General features: G+C 35.5%; 1 protein-coding gene across 13 annotated transcripts in view; it reads right to left on the reverse strand.

The window, feature by feature from the left end:
- Positions 1-20348, reverse strand: part of MYCBP2 (MYC binding protein 2) — a 261314-nt gene that overhangs the window by 100291 nt on the left and 140675 nt on the right. For all 13 annotated transcript variants that reach the window (XR_006338897.1, XM_043892028.1, XM_043892023.1 and 10 more), the window contains 8 exons: positions 18564-18785; positions 15253-15444; positions 12596-12802; positions 11601-11732; positions 9403-9581; positions 6761-6903; positions 5293-5393; positions 4357-4575 (listed from right to left, as the gene is read on the reverse strand). Coding sequence is in view for 12 of the 13 variants with exons in the window: in XM_043892028.1 (XP_043747963.1) it covers positions 4357-4575; positions 5293-5393; positions 6761-6903; positions 9403-9581; positions 11601-11732; positions 12596-12802; positions 15253-15444; positions 18564-18785 (1395 nt within the window). In the remaining variant the exon portion in view is untranslated. The remainder of the gene's footprint in view (positions 1-4356; positions 4576-5292; positions 5394-6760; positions 6904-9402; positions 9582-11600; positions 11733-12595; positions 12803-15252; positions 15445-18563; positions 18786-20348) is intronic.

The raw sequence follows: 20348 nt of genomic DNA on the forward strand, positions 1-20348 counted from the left end.
AGTCAGACACAACTGAGTGACTTCACTTTCACTTGTCACTTTCATGCATTGGAGAAGGAAATGGCAACCCACTCCAGTGTTCTTGCCTGGAGAATCCCAGGGACGGGGGAGCCTGGGGGGCTGCCGTCTATGGGGTCGCACAGAGTCGGACACGACTGAAGCGACTTAATAGCAGCAGCAGTAGATTATCTACCATTCACAATACCTAATACAAAGGCTTCTTCTCATTAACCAAAAAAATCTTGCAACTTCAAATATTACAAGAATATAAACACACACACTTATACACTTGATAGAAGCCTAGATTTTTATAGTTTTCTATCCTAAAATTTTACTGTATGCAGGAGTTTATGATGGCACATAATTACATGTATTTTAAACCCCATTTTAAAGTTTCTGTCATCATCATAGCAGAAAGAATTCTGTAATTGTAGTCAAATTACAGTTAAGCAGGACCATGTCAAGTAGTAAACTATGAATTGGTTGTAGGACATGACATAAACCTTAAGAAATTTCCCAAGTATGATATTAATCTAAAAAAAATTTACTTTAGACTATATTTAGTAGAGGATTTTTTACAATCCTTAAATAAAAAGCTCAACTTAGTTCACAGTAACATAAAGGTAAATTAAAACTAAACTGAGGCACCGTTTTCCCAACATTCTTCCCATTATATTGGCAAAAGCTCCCAAATTTAAACACATACTCCTCTGGGGAGGCCGTGAGAAAATAAGCATTCCCATATATTGTTGGTGGGACACAGAAAGCCATAACTTCAATGGAAGGGAACTGTCAACATCCAGCAAAACTACATACGCATTCACCCTCTGAATCAGCAATTCCAGATACACCGGGCACAAGGCTCCTCACTCTCTGCTTAACTCAGCAGTCCTACTTCTAGAAGTTTAGTTTGAAGATATGCTTCTAACAATATGGAAACAAAGACAAACAAAAGACCCCAACCATACGCACAGTTATTCATTGCAAAAAAAAAAAAATGAAAACACCCCAGATGCGCACACACCAGACTGACTGAAAGACTATGACACATCTTGGCAACACTGGGGTGCTATGAAGCTGTAAAAAGGAAAGAGGACGCTCTCTGTGCATGGATGTGGAGAGGCTTTTACACAGTGTTGCTTTTAAAAAGCAAAGTACAGTGTGCGAAGGAAAATAAGACTACATCTAGATCAATCTTTCTGATTTTCTTCCCAAAAAAGAATGCAGCAAGGATAAACCATGATACTCACTGGAGTAAAGCAAAAGCAGAGGAGGAAAAGGACTTATAATTTTGAGTATGTCGCTTTACGTAATGTTATTTCTGTAACTATGTTAGTATTTCACATAGTTTAAAACTAAAATTAAATCAAGTGGGGCAGGGGAAAAACTCATAAAAATTAAATACAAATAAACAAGACTAACTTTATATTAAACTAATCATATAGCCACCTACACACAAATATAAAATGAACTACTCCAAACAAATTTTGAATAAAGTATTTTGATTATCTTAATGTTAGTAGGGTTAATATCAAAAACATTGCAAAGAAACTGTTTATTTTATGTAGTATTTTTAATTTTTATAGTGGCATACAGAAACGAAAATGGTATGGAGAAAATACCTTAACGGTTTTGACTGGAATTAGTAAGAAGTCCTCAAAAACTGATGAAAACACAGAAAAAGGACACCGAATCTAGTCTGAACAGAATTCCCCTGATCAAATCAATTGAAATTTGAGCATCAAACTGAATCACAGCAAAAGATTGTAACACTGAGCAAAAAGAGAATCTCTGAGTACATACTGGTATAAACACATGAAATAAATATATAAAAGAATACACTTTTTAAAGTAGAAGGGATGGGAAACTCTCCTTTACAAAAGAACACCAGCTGGGAGGAAAAACAGAAATAGAAAGCCACCATAGCAATAAATGATTTGGGTAAGAATAACCAAACGGTGCTAAAATTTGTTGAAAGACAGTATTTTTAACACAGTCTCTAACCCATGGATATTTACCCATAGACATTTTCAAAAGAACAGAAAAGATTCTTTTTTTGGTGAAACTGTCACCTTAATCAAGTGACTAAGTACTTCCTGAGGGAATACACAGAGGAGAACACGACAGGTTGCCACCCAAAATGCACAACCTGAATCTAATCATTAAAAAACAATCAATGAAATCCAAATAAAATAATATTTTTTACAAAACCACTGATTGTGTTCTTCAAAAATGCCAATATCATAAAAGATGAAGAGAGGCTGAGGAACTACTTCAGATTAAAAAAGACAGAAGTGGCCTAACAACTAAATGCATGTTTGAACCTGAGAGGATCCTGTGCGTGCGTGCTAAGTCGCTTCAGTCGTATCCGACTCTTTGTGACCCCGTGAACTGTAGCCCACCAGGCTTCCCTGTCCATGGGATTCTCCCAGCAAGAACACTGGAGTGGGTTGCCATTTCCCTCTCCAAGGGATCTTCCTGACCCAGGGATTGAACCCGAGTCTTCTGAGGCACCTGCACTGCTGGAAGATTCTTTAATGCTGAGCCACCAGGGAAGCCCAGTCTGGGTTTAAAAAAATTCTATGAACACCAATGGGGAAAATGGCAAATGTTCAAACCACGGCACTTTGAAAAAATGGCAGGTTTCAGATTTGAGGCAGGAAATGTGTAAGCCTCTTATAACATCTTATACCAGAGCCTATAACATCTTACACCAGACAGTGAGGATGCTATGAATGACACTACAGGGGGTGTGTCTAAAGGACTCAGGAGGAGTCTATCAAAAACACACACAGTCCAATTTCTTAAATAAAATTCAAGGAAACAAAAAACAGAGGGATGGAGGGGGAACAATAGATTAAAGGAGACTTAAGAGACACAACCAATCATAATGTATGAATCTCATTTGGTTCTAATTCAAATATTTTAAAATGTACATATACAATAACATGAAGGAATTATTAGTTTTTTAAAGTGTGACAATGACATTTTTTACAGGTCCTTACATGTTTAGAGATACAAAAAAATCCATGAATATGCTTTAAAACTATATTGTTGTTGTTTAGTCACTAAGTCACGTGCGACTCTTTTGTAACCCAATGGACTGTAGCCCGTCAGGCCCCTCTGTACACGGGATTTCCCAGGCAAGAATACTGGAGTGGGTTGCCATTTCCTCCTCCAGGGGATCTTCCTGACCCATGGATCAAACCCACATCTCCTGCATTGGCAGGCAGATATTTTACCAATGAACCACCTGGGAAGCCCTTAATACAATATGAGAAGGGACAAAGAGGGTGGGAAATAAATAAAAGAGTTTTGACCAAGAGTTGATAACTGGTGACTGGGATGATGCACAAATGGGCTAAACTATACTGGTGCATCTTTTCATATGTTTACCATAGTCTACAACAAAGAGCTGAATATTTTACAAACGGTAAAGACTACACCTGCCAATGCAGGAGATGCAAGAGACGTGCGTTCAATCCCTGGTTTGGGAAGATCCCCTGGAGTAGGAAATGGCAACCCACTCCACTGTTTTTGCCTGGAAAATTCCATGGGCAGAGGAGCCTGGCAGGTTATAGTCCTTGGGGTCACAAAGAATTGGACATGACTGAGTGATTGAGTAGCAAAACGTAAACTTATAATAAAATTAAGTGGAAAAATTCTCTTTCTCCCCCTTAATTTAAATTATACAATTTAGAAAGCAAGGAATAAGATTTTGAATACTCTATAAAAACATTATAAATATTTTATATGTACATTTTAACATTATGCACAGTATTATAAATCCTGCACTGGGTATATAAATTTTCAGAGATCAGGCTGTGGTACAAATAATAACTGTCCAAAAAATTGATTTTCATTTATTTTTTAAAAAAGTTTTTATTGAATTTGTTACAGTATTCCTTCTGTTTTTTAATGCCTTTTTTTTTTTTGACCCTGACACATGTGGGATCCTAGCTCCCCGACCAGGTATCGAACCCGCAACCCTGCACTGGAAGGTGAGGTCTCAATGACTGGACCACCAGGAATGTCCCCAAATAGTGATTTTTAAATGTTAACGCTTACATCCACCATTATGATATACAAGATGCAGTTGAGCATTACACACAGCCTTGTACTTACAAAAAGATATGAAAATAACTTTCATAAACCCCTTGAAAGCATACTATTCAACAGTAAAAATTCTACCTTAAACCCTTTTGTGTGCTTGACAGTGTCTAACCACCTGCTGATTCTCTATATTTATGCATAGAAGTTACACTTCTGAACAGAGGCCAAGTATCCTTTAAGACATCAATATAGAACATCAAATCAAGTTTCACGTTTAAACTGCTCCTGGGAACCAGGGCCCACCTTGTAGTGCATGACACACGCAGGCTTATAGGGGTGCTCGCTCTCTATGACGGCATAGTGATTAGAGGTCGTACAGGCAGACAGGCCTTGCTCAGGCTGGTTTCCTGTGGTACTGTCTGTTGACTGATTAGGATTGAAGGCAGGGGGTGCATACTTCTGATTCAGAATGGCAACTGAAGGAAGTAACTGTTGGACAAGTCCAAAGACTTCTACAGCCACCTAGTATAAAAAAAGAATGATTCAGTGAAATAGTAAGTGTTAAAGTTGCTTTAAAGTTATTAATTACTGTAATTGTTGATTATCCTTATTATTAAGAATTTCCATTTAGAGTTTCTTCTAGTTATGTTTTCACTCAAAGAGAAATTTGTACTATGGGAAAAAAAGATTTAGCTTAAAAGTCTTAGGTGTTCCATGAATATAACCAAGTTTATATTTTTAAACCCTCTGCCTTTCTGTGACCTGCAGTAAATTAGGTTTTACACAAAATTTATTATGCCAAAGGATCAGTAGTTTATCATTTCTTCCATGTCTTGAATATTTCACAATTTAACAACCTTTTCACATTGCTATTTTTATACAAAATGGAGATTTGGCATCAACATTATAAATTTTAAAGGTCTTAGTTAACTTAAGCTTTCCTTACATATCATACTCTAAAATATATTTATTTCCAAGTTCTTCAAATGTAAAGCCAATCAACAATACTATTACAAAGTAATACTATCACAAAATAATACTATGACAAAGTAAACTAGTAAGCGATACTAAGATCAGAGAGTTAGTTATTTAACTAATAACTTCTACCATTTACATGTCTATCTACTTATTACCTGTAACCCAGATGCCTGAAAGATTATTTTTAAAGGAAAGACACAAAGTCTAAATAAAATTATATTTACCAAAAAAGATTCGAAGTTAGAGAATTGAACCACACACCTTAGGAATAGCAGCAGCTACTGGTCCTATGTAGGCTATAATAAGGGGAAGCAGCATGGAAAACAGACTGGAGGAGCTAAGCAGCTCTGGAATGTCATCAGCTGAAAAAGGCATTAAAACTACAGTTAGAAAGCAACTCCACTGTAACATATATACAACTGTACTAAACCCATATTCTAGTTTCTTGAGTAAAATTATAGTTGACATTGACCAAGTGCTTATCAAGGACCTGGCACTATTCTAAGGGCTCTACACACATTATCTCTATTAACCCTTACAATAAGGTTCTTTATCATCGCCCCTTTTTAGAAGTGGAAACCAAGGCGCATAGTGTTTAAGTACCTTATCCAAAATATACATCTGTAAAATGACAGAACCGGAACTAGAACCCAGGGTTACAGTCATGATGTTAAACCAGTACTCCTGGTGCCATGTCTGAAACCAGGCAAACAACATAATCCTTGTGTGCAGGTGACTCATCTGTAATAGAGGATAACACACTTCCCTCATCAGATGTTGTGATAATTCAGTGAGTTAACACCTGTAAAATGCTTAAAGAATGCCTATAGACATAGTAAATACTCCAAAAATGTTTGCTGTTATTAGCTATATTACCTTCTAGGTTTCCCAAGGAAAGCACTTTGCTGATGGACGTTTTATTTTTCCATGAGCATGGTGCTAGGAAGATAAGTTGAGTCCACATTATGAAGACCTCTCTATTAAGGGTCAATTATTTCTAGATATTTCTTTCTACATCTGCTGTGCATCAGAACAGGCTGGGCACTGAGGTAAAAAATATAGTTTCCTTGCCCAGCCTAAGCTACTGGTTTGGAGAGACCAAATACTCTTTATTTTCAGCAAGTTTCTCATGTGATTTTGACATGCAACTACATTTAGGAACAAGTGTTATAGTGAACAGTAAGGTTTTTGTAAATTTAACTCTGCTGCAGTGTGGCAGTGGGGAAAAGGTGGCAGGGAGATTATTAGGATGTTATCCACCCATGAAAAAGAGGATGGGAGAACAGATAAGAGAGAATAGAAAGTGAAGAGTTTCCAGGGGAAGAACTCGCAAAACTCTATTTAGGTATGTGAATCTGGAAAGACGTTTGGGGTTGCCCAGACCTTTGGGTGCATGGTGATGCTATTACAGAAAGAAAACCAGGTCTAAAGTGGAAAACAAATTTTTTAACTACTAAAAGAAGCAAAGACTCAATCAAGAGTTTTCCTCTTAATGGGCTAACTCAGAAAACTACAGTGTAAAGTAACTGCTTTGGAACATTCTAACAAATTTTGCATTAGTGTATGGAGAGCATGGCTGATCCAAAATGAATATATATATATATGTGCAGACCTATAAGGGACCACTCTGGGATTTTACAAGGTAGTTCTTCTTTAGTAACTCTGCACGTAAGTTGGAGAATAAAGAATCTAAAATAGGGCTATTAAGGAAGTAAGAGAAAAATCTTACCATCCACAGCAAGAGCTCTGTGCAAGAGGTCTTTTGCCGCTCGAACAACAGTGCTTACCACAGAGAGAGCTCGGCTACAGTTTTTATCTTCTTCATTGGCTTTGCTTAGAAGTTGGGATTGTAAATCTCCATCAAATTCACTCCTGTAACATGAGTAACACATGATGTCATTTTACATAGTGGGTAAAACATGATCTAACTCTAGGAATCACATCTGGATCACAAGCTTAAAGTGTTAAAGTTAAAAAATAGTGAATGTGTAACTATATAGTTTCAAGGCGTAATAGGGCTTCAAAGAAAAAGCCACTTAAGAGTTTAAAGTTATTTTATTTTTTTTTAAAGTAAATAACATCATGACAGAACCACTACTTAAGCGAAGGCCTGAACTGTGTTTTCTAAAAGAAGACCTGGAGGAGCTGGGAGAAGAGCAGTCAGGCCAAAAGAACAGTAAGATAAAGCTTCAGATAGGAACAAGATGGGTGAGATCAAGGAACAGAATGAAGACAAGTGTGACTAGAATGAAAGGAGAAAGAGTGGAGGGTGACAGATGGGTAAGGTAAACAAGAGTCGGACCACGTGAGTAAAGACTTTACATTTTATCCTAGAATGGGGAAGGGAAGCTATGAGAGGAAGGTGAGCAAGGGCAAAACTTGACAGGATTTGTATTTCGCCGAGGTCCCTCTGGCTGCATGGTGTAGGACAGAGTGTAAGAGAGCTAAGTGAAAAGACAGAGGCTGGTTTAGAGGCTAGTTCCTCTTGAATCCAGTTATCCAGGTGGTTACTCAAGTCAGGGTGGAGACGGCTTGGGCTCGATGTTAATTACAGGAGTGGTAGAAAAGGTCAGATTTAAGCCAAGACTTACTGATGCAAAGTGTGAGGGTAAGATGGACGTCAAGAATGCCCCCCAGGTGTCTGCTATAGCTGTGGATGGGGAGGAACACTGGATGGGGACCTGTGGATGGGGAGGAGTTTCACCAAGATGCCTGTCAGCCAGCCTTAGAGAGGATGTGTGTGTGGTACGGTGGTTAAAGGTAGGTCACCTGCAGTCCAGTCCCCTGGCTACAAATCCCAGGACCATAGCTTACTGAAAGTGTGACTGCAGCAAGCCGCTAAGTCACTCTGGGCCTCAGTTCCCTCATCTGTAAAAGAGGGATATGAAATTGCACACCCCGTGGAGTTCCTGCAAGGACTGGCTGAACTGACACAGGGCGAGCACTCAGAACACAGCGTGGCAGAAAGGGAGTGCTCAGGACACAGGACCTCCAATCACCATCTCCCTCACCATCACCCTGATGAAGTTCAGAGGGGCCTGGATATTCACTCCAGGGCTCAGAGGAGCTAGGAGCTAGAGATGTAGACTTCGCAGACATCAGAATAACACGGCTTTCATAGTTAAGTGATTTTAACCTTTTAAAACTTAATTAAAAATGAAAGCTAAGATACTTAAATCTTTGTGGAAAATATCAAAATATAAACATTGCATTTTGTATAAGATATAAATTCTGGATAGCAGATGCTTTTAAGGGACTCTCCATCTTTTTTATCTTTAGCACATGATGTGGTCTCTAGTCCACACTTTGAGAGACAGAAAAATGTACTGTGTGTTGTAAGGCTATGTAACAGAAAAGGGTTTTCATTAGGGTGAAAGGACTAGAAAGCTTTTGTGTCTCAGCAGCAACATGCCACTATAGAGCTATTTGTGCCTACTATTTCTATTTTACACAGAGAAAGCAAGCATATCCTCAGGACAGAAAGCAGTTAATTAGGACTGTCCTAACTGCCAAGGCAGTGTCCCCAGATTGTTTGTGAAGGAAAAAAGAAGCAGTAAGCCTCTGAAACCTATGGGAAACTTCAGTGATTTGCTGTCAAGTCAGACTGAGGACAAATGTGGTGAATGCTACTCACTACTACCTATGGTTCCAGCTAAGTTGTTAAAAGAAAAATGTAGACTCAGTGAGAAATGTATATTTAAAAGTTTTTTTAAACTCAAAATTATTCTAATTCTGTTTTTCACTGTTTACATAAGGAATGGTTTTTGTTAAACATATTATTAGAAATACATTGTTATATATTCTAGGGCTCCAAGGACTAGATTCACAGACACCAAAACATTCTGCAGAAAGGATAGCTGGATCAAGGTAACAACAGCACTTCGGCAGAATGGATTTCCTCATTAACTTTTGGCATTTAAAATAAATAAATTCCATTAAAATTACTCAGAGGGATTGGGTAGAGAGGGAGGTGGGAGGGGGGATCGGGATGGGGAATACATGTAAATCCATGACAAAACCCATTTACAATATTGTAAAGTAATTAGCCTCCAACTAATAAAAATAAATGAAAAAAACAAATCTGGCCACAAATGCAGACCACAAAACTATAAAAGGGACAACAAAAAGCATATATACCCTGTACATAGGCATTTCAAAGATATTAAGGAAATAATGACAAAGAACATTTTAAAGTAAACACTGAATTTATACATTAAAATGAGACCTTTTTGTACAAATTAGCATGTGCAAGGAAGATACACTGTGCAATTTAATTATCACTGCCCATTTGGCTTCTTGGACCTTGGTAGTAAAACGCACAGGTTCTGCTGCCGCCGAGTGGCTAGCTCCCTGATCTCTATATACACCTACCTGTAGTAGAGTATCTGGGGAATCTGCCCTCTGGTTTGGTTTGTGCCATTACTGCTCAAGCTGCATGTACTGAACGTGAACGTCACGCCATCAGGGCACTGGACCGTGGTCATTCCTCCATCTCCATTGGCTGTGCGGCTTCCATAGTTCCTCAAGCGCACAGCGTATTTAACATTTTCCTTCGTGATAAATATGTAAAGCATGTTTATACTTATTTATAATGTACAAAGATATGTTAATATAAAATGAACTCTAGTAGTAAACCGGGCAAATACACTTGACCCTTGAGTATCATGGGTTTGAACTGCATGGGTCTACTTACACAGAATATTTTTCAACAATAAATACTACAGTACTATATGACCTGAGGTTGGCTGAATCAAAACACGTAGAGCTAGCACTTTAGTTTTGCTCAGTCGCTAAGCTGTGTCTGACTCTTTGCAACTCCATGGGCTGCAGCAGGCTCCTCTGTCCTTCCTGTCTCTCAGAGTTTGCTCAGATTCATGTCCATTGAGTCGTTGATGCCATCCAACCATCTCATCCTCTGTCGTCCCCTTCTCCTCCTGCCTTCAATCTTGCCCAGCATCAGGGGCTTTTCCAATGAGTCAGCTCTTTGCATCAGGTGGCCAAAGTATTGGAGATTCAGCTTCAACATCAGTCCTTCCAATGAATATTCAGGGCTGACTTCCTTTAGGATTGACTGGTTTGATCTCCCTGCTGTCCAGGGGACTCTCAAGAGTCTTTTCCAGCACCACAGTTTGAAAGCATCAATTCTTTGGCACTCAGCCTTCTTTATGGCCCAACTCTCACATCTGTCCATGACTACTGGAAAAACCATAGCTTTGGCAGACCCAGCATAGGTAGGTATAAAAAGGGCTGACTGTAAGTTACATTTGGATCTTCCACTGTGAGAAGGGTCAACACCTCTAATTCCCACATTGTTCAAGGGCCAACTGTATAAACAATGTCTATTTATACACAATTTGGTTAAATGAGTTTTTAGTAAGTCAAGCACGGTAATAATTAACACTCACTGATGTTTATTATTTAACAGAATACTTTCTATGATTTACTTAAATTAATCCTTAAAATAACCTCATAAGGTTAAGTACCATTATTACCTCTATTTTACAGATGAGGAATCTGTGGCACAGAGAAGTTAAATTATTTGCCCAAAGTCACACAACTAGTAAATAGTGATGGAAGTAGAATTTCAATGCAGGCAGTGTGACTCTAGTTTCTGCTCTTAATCACAATGTAAAGAATATTAGCCATAATAAAAGATTTTGAATACATGAATTAAGATTTTCCTTTGCTAAGTTTAACTTTTAAGCTTGTTTTAAATATAGGAAAAATACAATAATGAGTTCATTATATTTTTATTTTAAGAGAGACATTCAGGGACAGAAACAGACAGGCAAACATGGGAAGAAATATCCATAATACAAAACAAGATTCACCTGTATAAAAAATATCATACAGATACTGGTGCCTAACAATCCATGACATAAACTTCACAATGATGATTTTTTGTTTTTTTTAGTATCATATATCTTTTTGAAGAAGTAACTAATTAAGTTACCTCATCCAGAACTCAGCTGTGTGATGAAAATTTACGGTTGGATTCAGAATTCCTCTATTATTACTTTAATATGAAGCAAAATTTGTTTTCTTAATAGTTATTTACTGCAAAACAATTAAGTTATATACAATAATAATAGCTTTAATAGTTAACATTTTGTTAAGACCATTTGTTCTTTAAATGAGTTCTGGCATAATAAGAGAAGAAAAAATAGGAACTAATATTTATTGAGTTTCTATATTGTGCTAGACACTGAGGCAAGTACTCTCCTCTATTTCTTAATTTAATCTGAACAATGTTATAATGGAGGTATTAGACTTCCCAACCTATAGATCAGTCTCAGAGTGGGCAAATGATGACATGTGTAATGTCTTAGAGCTAATACTGGAAAAAGCAGGTATCTGTAAGCTAGGTTTATTTGACTCCAAAACCTATGGCTACTTTCCACTACATCAGACTTTAAGAACCTTTTGCAAAAGTAGAATACAATACAGTAACACATTAGGAATACAGTCAGTACTGTATTTAAAGGACCACAAAAACTTTTTACCATTGTTTTTATGTAAACTCATAATAATACATTCCACTTACAAACTAAACACATTGTTAAAATTACCTTTAAAGGAACAACTTTGTCAAGTCTGATTTCAGCTATATCACTGGGTGAATCATCTGTTGTGTAAGTTCCTTTGACTAATTCTAGAGATGTCCATCTGTGAGAATGAGTTGAATCCCCTGCATGCTCACTCTAATTAAAACAAAACAAAACCCACACATATTCTTAGTATCATTAAGTGAACAATTTTGACTTACAATCAATTACTGTTTTTAAGCAGTCTGTTTCCTTACATATAAAATTATTATCCACTAGCATTCATCCATACATACTAAAGAAAACATTTTTGGTCCTCTATTCATTTGTATTTGATTTCCTGAAGTATCTACAAATTATATCATACATAGGCTTTTCTCATCTGTCTTAAAATGATTTCCCCTTCTTCATTAGAATGCTATATCTAGTTGTAGAGCTTAATGAAGGAAATAATTAACTGAATTAATTGCTTAAGAGAAGCAAAATACAGATAGACTTATTTATTAGCAAATGATTTACATGCTACTTGTCTCATTTTAATAAAACTTTATGAAACTTAGGTGCTTTAAAAAATCTATAGAGGATACAGCAAGATAATGCTAATTCAACCAACAACACTTTTTACTATTAATCATCCATTAGCATTCTTGACAAAACTGCTTAATTACTGACGGGGTAATAATACCAGTCTGAATATTGTTCTTGTTTTCTGAAATATTATAATAGTAAAAAAAAAAAAAAAGGAATTACTCAAGATTTATAATCTGAGGCCTAGTTACATAATTTCTCATCTTCATTTAAAATCTTCTCTGGAAATGCAGAAAACATGAAGCAGGAGCGATCCAAATGGTACATAAGCAATCAAGAAGAACTGCTCCCTTTTAGTTTCTCTAACGTTGCCCAGCTATGACTCATCTGTTAAACTGCACTATCTGGATCTGGACCACTGCACTATTATAATCATGTATGTCCTGACACACAACCCACACACCAAACTGCATACTAAGAGTGGTACTTACATCATCAACCAAAACCTCTAATTCATATTCATGAATTCCACCTCCTCCATAGACAGAAAAACCGACCACAACTATTCCAGGCTTGTCTACCGAAAAACAGATGGCATCTGGGGACCCATTCCCGGTGTTCCAACTTCTCCCCTGACTTGTCTTTGTGAATCGGTTAGCACTGGCTTTAACAGAGTGAAGAGAATTAAGGCCATCAACCTGTAAATGACAAAAGTGAAAATATCAGTAGTCTGTACCTAAGTGTTACTAACATGCCTTTAACAAAACTATCCAAAAGTTTCTAAGGAAACTTTTATTTTACCTTTTCTAAGGTAAAATAACCTACCTTCAACAAGAGGGTTTAAACCTCTCTAAAGGTATATTCCATTAAGAGATTAACCAAGATTAAAATCAGACTGTATCACTCTAAATTCACAAATCAATATTATCTGACAATGTCTTTTTAGTCAAATTATACATTTCACTTAATTTATGTCAGAACTATAAACTTGTAAGTTATCACAGTCATAACATGTGAATGAATTATCATTCACTTTGCAAAGAGATACCAATATTTTTCAGACCAATAGTTTTCAAACTATGCTGCACAGAACTCTAGGATAGATGACTATTCAAGAAAAAGGTAGACTGAGGTTCCTCTTTTCAGTCAGACCATCCTTCCTCTTATCTGTGAGTTTCAAGCTAAGACTCCATTGCAGAAAATGTTCTATGCCTTAAGTCTGAATATCATTAATGTATATCATGGTAACTTGGTAGTCAATATGGGAAAATAAACATACACACAAATACTACATCATTAATTACAGACTTTGATTAGGGAGGATCAAAGCACTTATTTTTGGTTCAAAACTATCTTCTTAATTATAGAGCCTGCTTCTGCTCAAAGTTGGTTGCAGAAGTTTGGAAGAGCTACAAGAGGGAAATATTCAAGTTTAAGATTCCGGCAAGCATTACAAACTCCTCTGAGAAAGAAAAAAGTATGGATATCTAAGTCAGGACCTTTAGAAACTCCCAAGGTTGTAAATTAGGCACTTGAAATTTGGGGCCTTCCTTTCTGTTAAAATAGTAAGCTCACAGGAGATTGATTACTAGATAGTAAACTTCTGTGGAACCAACGTATTCTGGGGACCAACGTACCATAAACTTTCATCCAGGATCTATAATATTATAGGAGGGAAGCATATTACAGGCTGAATGAACAAGTGAAAAGGAAAATTAAAATTTTCTGACAAGGGCTTCACCTCCTCAACCACGGTGAGATACTGAAATCTGCTCAGATGTGTGTAATCATTTAGAAATCCTAAAGACTTACCTCTCACTCTGAATCAGTAATGAGTGTAGACTGAATGGATCAAGTGAAAATAGACTCTTACATAAATCTGAGAGTAAGAAAAAGTAAAGACTAGGAATTATAAAATTAAAATAGAGAAAAGACATTCCTTGGCAAGAAACCAGAGACTTGGGGTCACTGAGTACCTAGTGGTTATTAAACGTTCACTTGAATGATACAACGTACTTCACATTATGACATAAAACCAATGTCTACTGTTTACTTTTTCAGAGAAAAAATAGAAACGTTCACCAAATTCAGTCAAAACATTTAGATGAATTATAAAACAGAGTGAGTAGGAGAGTGAAATGGTGAAAAATAATTACTTAAAAAAATGTAAAGGCACTTTAAAGATATTGCAATGTAGTATTCTCAAACATATTAATATTTGATCCTTTAAAAACTTTGTGATAATAATGGCTGAACAACAATGTGGCTCCACTTAATACCAATGAACTGCAGACATAAACATGACTAGAATGATAAATTTTTTGTTACATAATTTACTACAATTAAAAAAAAACCTTTGTGATACAGGCAATATAAAAATTATTATTAATCCCATTTTACACATGTGCTTGTCTATGGTTAACCAAGTGAGCAGAGCTAAGGTCTGTACCTCTTCATGTTTTCCATACCACATATTCATCATTAGTAGTCCCACTTCTACTTCTCATTACCCAGCAATGAGAACTATTTCTGCTTTCACTAGGACATGGTGGTGGGTTGTGCAATGAGAGCCAACCAGTCCATCCTAAAGGAGATCAGTCCTGAATATTCACTGGAGGACTGATGCTAAAGCTGAAACTCCAATACTTTGGCCACCTGATACAAAGAGCTGACTCATTGGAAAAGACCGTGATGCTGGGAAAGATTGAGGGCAGGAGGAGAAGGGGATGACAGAGGATGAGATGGTTGGGTGTCATCACTGACTCAATGGACATGGGTTTGGGTGGACTCCGGGAGTTGGTGATGGACAGGGAGGCCTGGCATGCTGTGGTTCATGGGGTCGCAAAGAGTCAGACATGACTGAGCAACTGAACTGAACTGAACTGTGCAACGAGGCAGTTAAAGGGAAAAGGTATACTTTGTATTAGTGCAGCCTCCTGGGTAAACTGGTGAGAGGGAGGAAGTGAGTAAGAGCAGAGAGGAGGTGTAAGGAAATGAGGGTTGGGAATATTAAAAAAAGGACCAGCCAAGCTTGAAAGTATTTTCTTGACAAAAATTAGTTTCTATAAAGCCAAAATATATGAAAAAAAGAAACAATGTGGCGCGTTGAAGCATGTCCTGATTATCCAGTATCAGAATAGAACCTCACCTCAGATCCCAGGGCAGATGCTGTCAGTTCACTGACAATGCTGGCCAGCAATCCGCAGGTGTTGGAGACCAGGTGGGAGGAGAAGAGCTCGTTTTCTCTCCTCAGGCTGTTTCTGACGGGGAGCACCACAATTACCAGCATTTTCTCCAGAACTTCACGGAAGCTTGTCATACCGGAGATATTCTCTTCATTCTGTGACCCATGAAAAGAAAAAGTTCTCAGATAACTGCTTTATTTTCCTTCACCTGAGTACTCAATTGTAAAATACTGTTTTCTAGAAGACACCTTTAAAATTCAGACTTGAGTCTGCGTCTATGTATCCAGCCAGCTCTTTGTGGAGTCACCATGTCTACTTTTCATGTAGAAGTCCTTTATCAAATTATTAGTCTCTAGGTATCATAAAAGTACCACACATTTACAAAAATGTTTGTGTTTTTATTAACCTTGAGTCATTTTCACTTACCCTCTTATTTGACTTTTCATTAACAATCATATGACAGAAAAAAAAAAACTCCTCCTATTTAAAAAGCTATTTCTGCAGGACAAGATTCCAAACTGAGATAATTATTTCTGATATGAAACAACTCCAAGTATGAAATAATATAATAACTACTGATTTAAAGGCAAAGCAACTGAGCAATAGTCTATTCAATCTGTTTTCTAATAAAATTATTTCTGTACATGTATGGGACAAAAATATGAAACTGTACAATAAATAGTGCAGTTTTACAATTCCTACTATATTTGATTTCAGAAGTGAAGACAAGAAATTTCCACCCCTACCAATTAAAAACTTTCAAGATAAGAAATTAATCCCATTAAAGACCAAAGGGAAAATACTTTTTTCCAGGAAAAAGGGGAAAAGATGAAGCACTCTCAACAATATGCACAACCTTTCTCTCATATTTTATTAATGTCCAATCACAGGCTAAAAATAGTCATTTAGAGATATTCTTCAATCTTTAAGTTATTTCTACTATCTCTGAATAAAATTACCATAACATTTAAGTCAGTATCTTAAGTAATTAAGTTTTCATGACTTTCATTCTCCAAAATCTTTACTTTCTGGAACATTTCAGAAACTTAACTTTGGATAAAACTCAATTCCCAACTGTACTCCATAATCAGTACTCCAGAAGGGCTTTCTTTGGGGGGTGGGGCATGCAGGATGCATGGAGTGCATATATCTAGTTACATCCACTTAGTTTCTGACTAGTAATTAAAAGATTAATACAAGAAACTTCCCATAAAATCTTAACATGGAGTCAAGAGTGTCAATGTATTTTAGTTAAAGGATATATAAGCACATTACTAGCCACTAAAATTTTAGAAAAAGGGAACTCTTATTCACTAGTGGTGGGGGATGCAAGCTGACATTAGCTTTCTTAAAGGTATTTTGGCAGTTGGTCGGAAAATCTTAACATATTTTCCTTGACTTAAAATTTTTCCACTCTTGAAGATTTATTCTGGAAAACACTGTGTATATGCATAAAAATTTAGTCAATGATATTTTCAGCAGCACTGTTTAAAATACTGAAATAATGGGAAACATCTAAATATACTTATATAGAGGGAAAAGTATTGATTAATTATATTATGCTATTTCCAAATGGTAAAATTCTGTATTATCCATTAAAAAGCAAAATATACTAATCAGTATATACTGTCACAGATTAATAGATATGTGAATATGTAATCAATTTCAATAATTACCAAATGTTAGCAGCTCTAAAAAAGCTTTTTATATCTTGAAGTTTTATTGTATTTTAAGGAAAACAGTGCAACACTAAAGGGAATCCCAAAAGAAAAACAAAGCTTATCCATAACTTTATCACTCAAACATTATCTTTACTTCTAGTATTCTCTTCCAAAATATGTGTTTTTGCACTCATATTTTACATAGTTTGTCACCACAGTGTATATATATATATATATATATATATACCTTGATTTTTGACTTTTTATTTTAAAAACTTAACAAACATGTGCCTTGATATTAAATGTAAATGGTTATTTTTAATGACTGATAGAACCATATTTTATCAAGTTGACATATCCAAATTCAATTATTGCACTTAATGATGGACATTTGAGGCTCTAAGTTTTTCACTTGTCCTTTTAATAAAATACATATATACACAGCTTTAGTCTTCCAATTACTTCCTCAGGTAATTTCCTTTGCAAATATTCATCACACACACTACTTAATTAACAACTTATTTTTAAAAAATACCTTCCAGTTTATGGGTCCTCAATTCAAGAGCTGTATTTATCTTAATTCCCGTCTCAACTAGTACCTAATAAATGCCTAGTAAATAGTAGGTACATGATAAATACTTGCTAAAAGATTGAAAGAAAAGGATTACTTACACTACATAATGCTATAAACCATCTATAAGTTTAGTGGTTTCCTTACAGTCTTACCAGCACAGGATTTTATAAGAGAAAAAAATTATTTTTCCTGATTTTTTAGAAATATATTGATACCATCATCAAACTTTCATGCCCATTTAATTACTAGTTAAGACTGAAAAATTTCCCATGTTGGCTTACTCTCTAACAGTCCTTCATATTTATTTCTATCACTTCTACTGGGATCCTGCCAAAGTATGACATTAACTGCAAATTTGCTTCCCATTCCACTATTGTCCTATTTTGTTTCTCTATGTCACTGAAATTTTTCTCATAATTTTTCTGTTGTTTCAGTCACTAGAAAACTACTACTGTACAATAATTGGTATAACTTTTATTTTATATCCTTTTTTCCCTTTAAAGATTACTTCTCATCAACTTGGTGGTAATTATACATGGTTTCCATGCATACTTAATTTTTCTCCACAATGCTTTCTAGTAAACCAGAGGTAATGACTAAATAATGTTTCCTATGACTATTGTTTTAGAATACTTATTTTAATATACCAAATTGTTGTAGAAAAAATGTTTTAAAACTTATCTATTTCCCTAAAATTCTATCTTGGCAATCTAAAATATTGTTTTAGAATGTAAAAGTTTGCTTATAGTATCTCCAATTTTTAAATGGTTTGGCAACAAACAAATACACAAGAATTTATCTCGTAAGTCTATCAAATTTTGTATGGGTTAGGGATCATTTGAAATTAAAAATTAAGAGAAAAAAACTGCTCATTTACAGATAAACATGAGAAAATTTTTTCTTAATTTTAACTCTTCTTGCAAAACTCATTATTTGGTAAATATACTTACCTATGCAGAAGAATAAGCACCAAACTAAGTATGTCTCTGTTTACAGTTTTATTACTTCAGTATGGATGATATTTCAGAAAAAGACCTACCTGGCTGAGTTTTTCCATATGTGCTACCAAAAGGGGAAATCGGTGAACCAGTGTGGAGTCGTTCTCTGTGCTAACTTGTTTAACAATTGACCGTAGCAGTACTTCTCCATCATATGCGATAGGGAAGATGGAAGTCAGCTTGACGGACGTGTGACACAGAGCTGACATCACAGCTGCAAGGAGCCGGCTGCTTGACGTCTTGAAGTTTGCCTCTTGGATATCCTTTAAAAAAAAAATATGCACCCCCCCAAAGAAATACTGCATCAATATAATCCAAGTGTTTGGATATATAAAAGGCAATCAACCTTAAATCATACCAAAATTTTCTAGCACTCGGTCACTCTGTCTGGTTATAGAATAATAAACTATTATTATCAATGCTTTTAAGCACAGTTGCTTAAATTACTCCCCAATGAAGCTGGAAAATGACTAAATACAGTCGAGAAATCAGCTTCCTGTACTATTTATATATTTGTTGACCCTCAGAATCACAGTCCTCTCTAGTACGATTTCTCAAAAATGATTTCATAAAGGTCCCAATTAGTATACAGTGAAAGTTATTTCCAGTAACAAGCACTGAAACCATTTCCCTCAAATAATAAATGACTCGTCAGTCGGTGCTACTATAAGAAGATATCTACCTCTTGTTAATGTAGCTTAATGTTGTTATGCTGCTGCAGCAGCATTTCACTAAGATCACAAAAGTATGTCATCTTATTACACAGCTTATTCAGAAAATTTATCACACTTGGCAAGATTTTATAAAAAAGTATTAAAAACTTATCAACACAGGATATGCAGGATATACAGAGGATCATATAGTTTTGTCTCTCCATTCGGTTAATATGCTTGTAATAGCAACTCAAATATCAATTACATTAATTTTTAAAGGCAAAACTAACCTTGCATTTCTAATATAAACTTCAGTTGGTATAATACACATTTTATATTGCTGGATTTGATTTGGTAATAGTTAATATCCATCTTTTTAAGTATATTTGTCTATAATATTTTTTCTTTCACAATCCTTGTCAGGTTTTAGTATCAGGATGGGTGTAACTTGAAAAACTAGTTTGGCAGTGTTGCCTCCTATATTTTCTGAAAGAGTTTGTAAAGTCATTTCTTTCCTTTATGTTTAGTAGACTTCATCAATGATAATATCTGGGTCTAGGGTTTTCTTTGTGGTTAAGTTTTAAATAACTCAATTTTTTAATGGACATAAAAACATTCAGATTATTTTATTTCTTGTTGTGCCAGTCCTGGTTAAGTTGTAATTTTCAAGAAATTTGTATGCTTTATCTAAAGTGATAATTTATTGGTATAAAACTGTTCATAATATTCCCTTATAATATTTTAATGTCTGTTGGATCTATAGGTATATTTCCAATTTCATTCCTGATAATGGTATTTTGAGTTTTTTCTTTCTCTCTCATCTCTCAGACTTCTTAGAAGTTTAAAAAATTTATTTTCAAAGAACCAACTTTTGACTTTCTAATCTTCTCTATTTTCTATTTCATTGATTTTGATGTTTAACTTTTTTATTTCCTTCCTTTATCTTTATTACTTTCTTCTTACATTGGGTTTGTTTTGATCTTTCTAGTTTCTTAAGGTAGAAATTTAGGTCACTGATTTTAAACTTTTCTTTTTTGCTAGTAAAAATAATAAAAAGTATAAATTTTCCTCCAAGCAACACACTGGCTACTTCTCACAAACTGTGCTTTATTTTTATCTTCAGTGTCAAAATGTCTAATTTCCTTTGGAATTCTTCTTTGATTTGCTGGTTAC

The sequence above is a fragment of the Cervus elaphus genome, chromosome 30 (genome assembly GCF_910594005.1).
Source record: "Cervus elaphus chromosome 30, mCerEla1.1, whole genome shotgun sequence".
In the NCBI taxonomy this organism is placed as follows: Eukaryota; Metazoa; Chordata; class Mammalia; order Artiodactyla; family Cervidae; genus Cervus; species Cervus elaphus.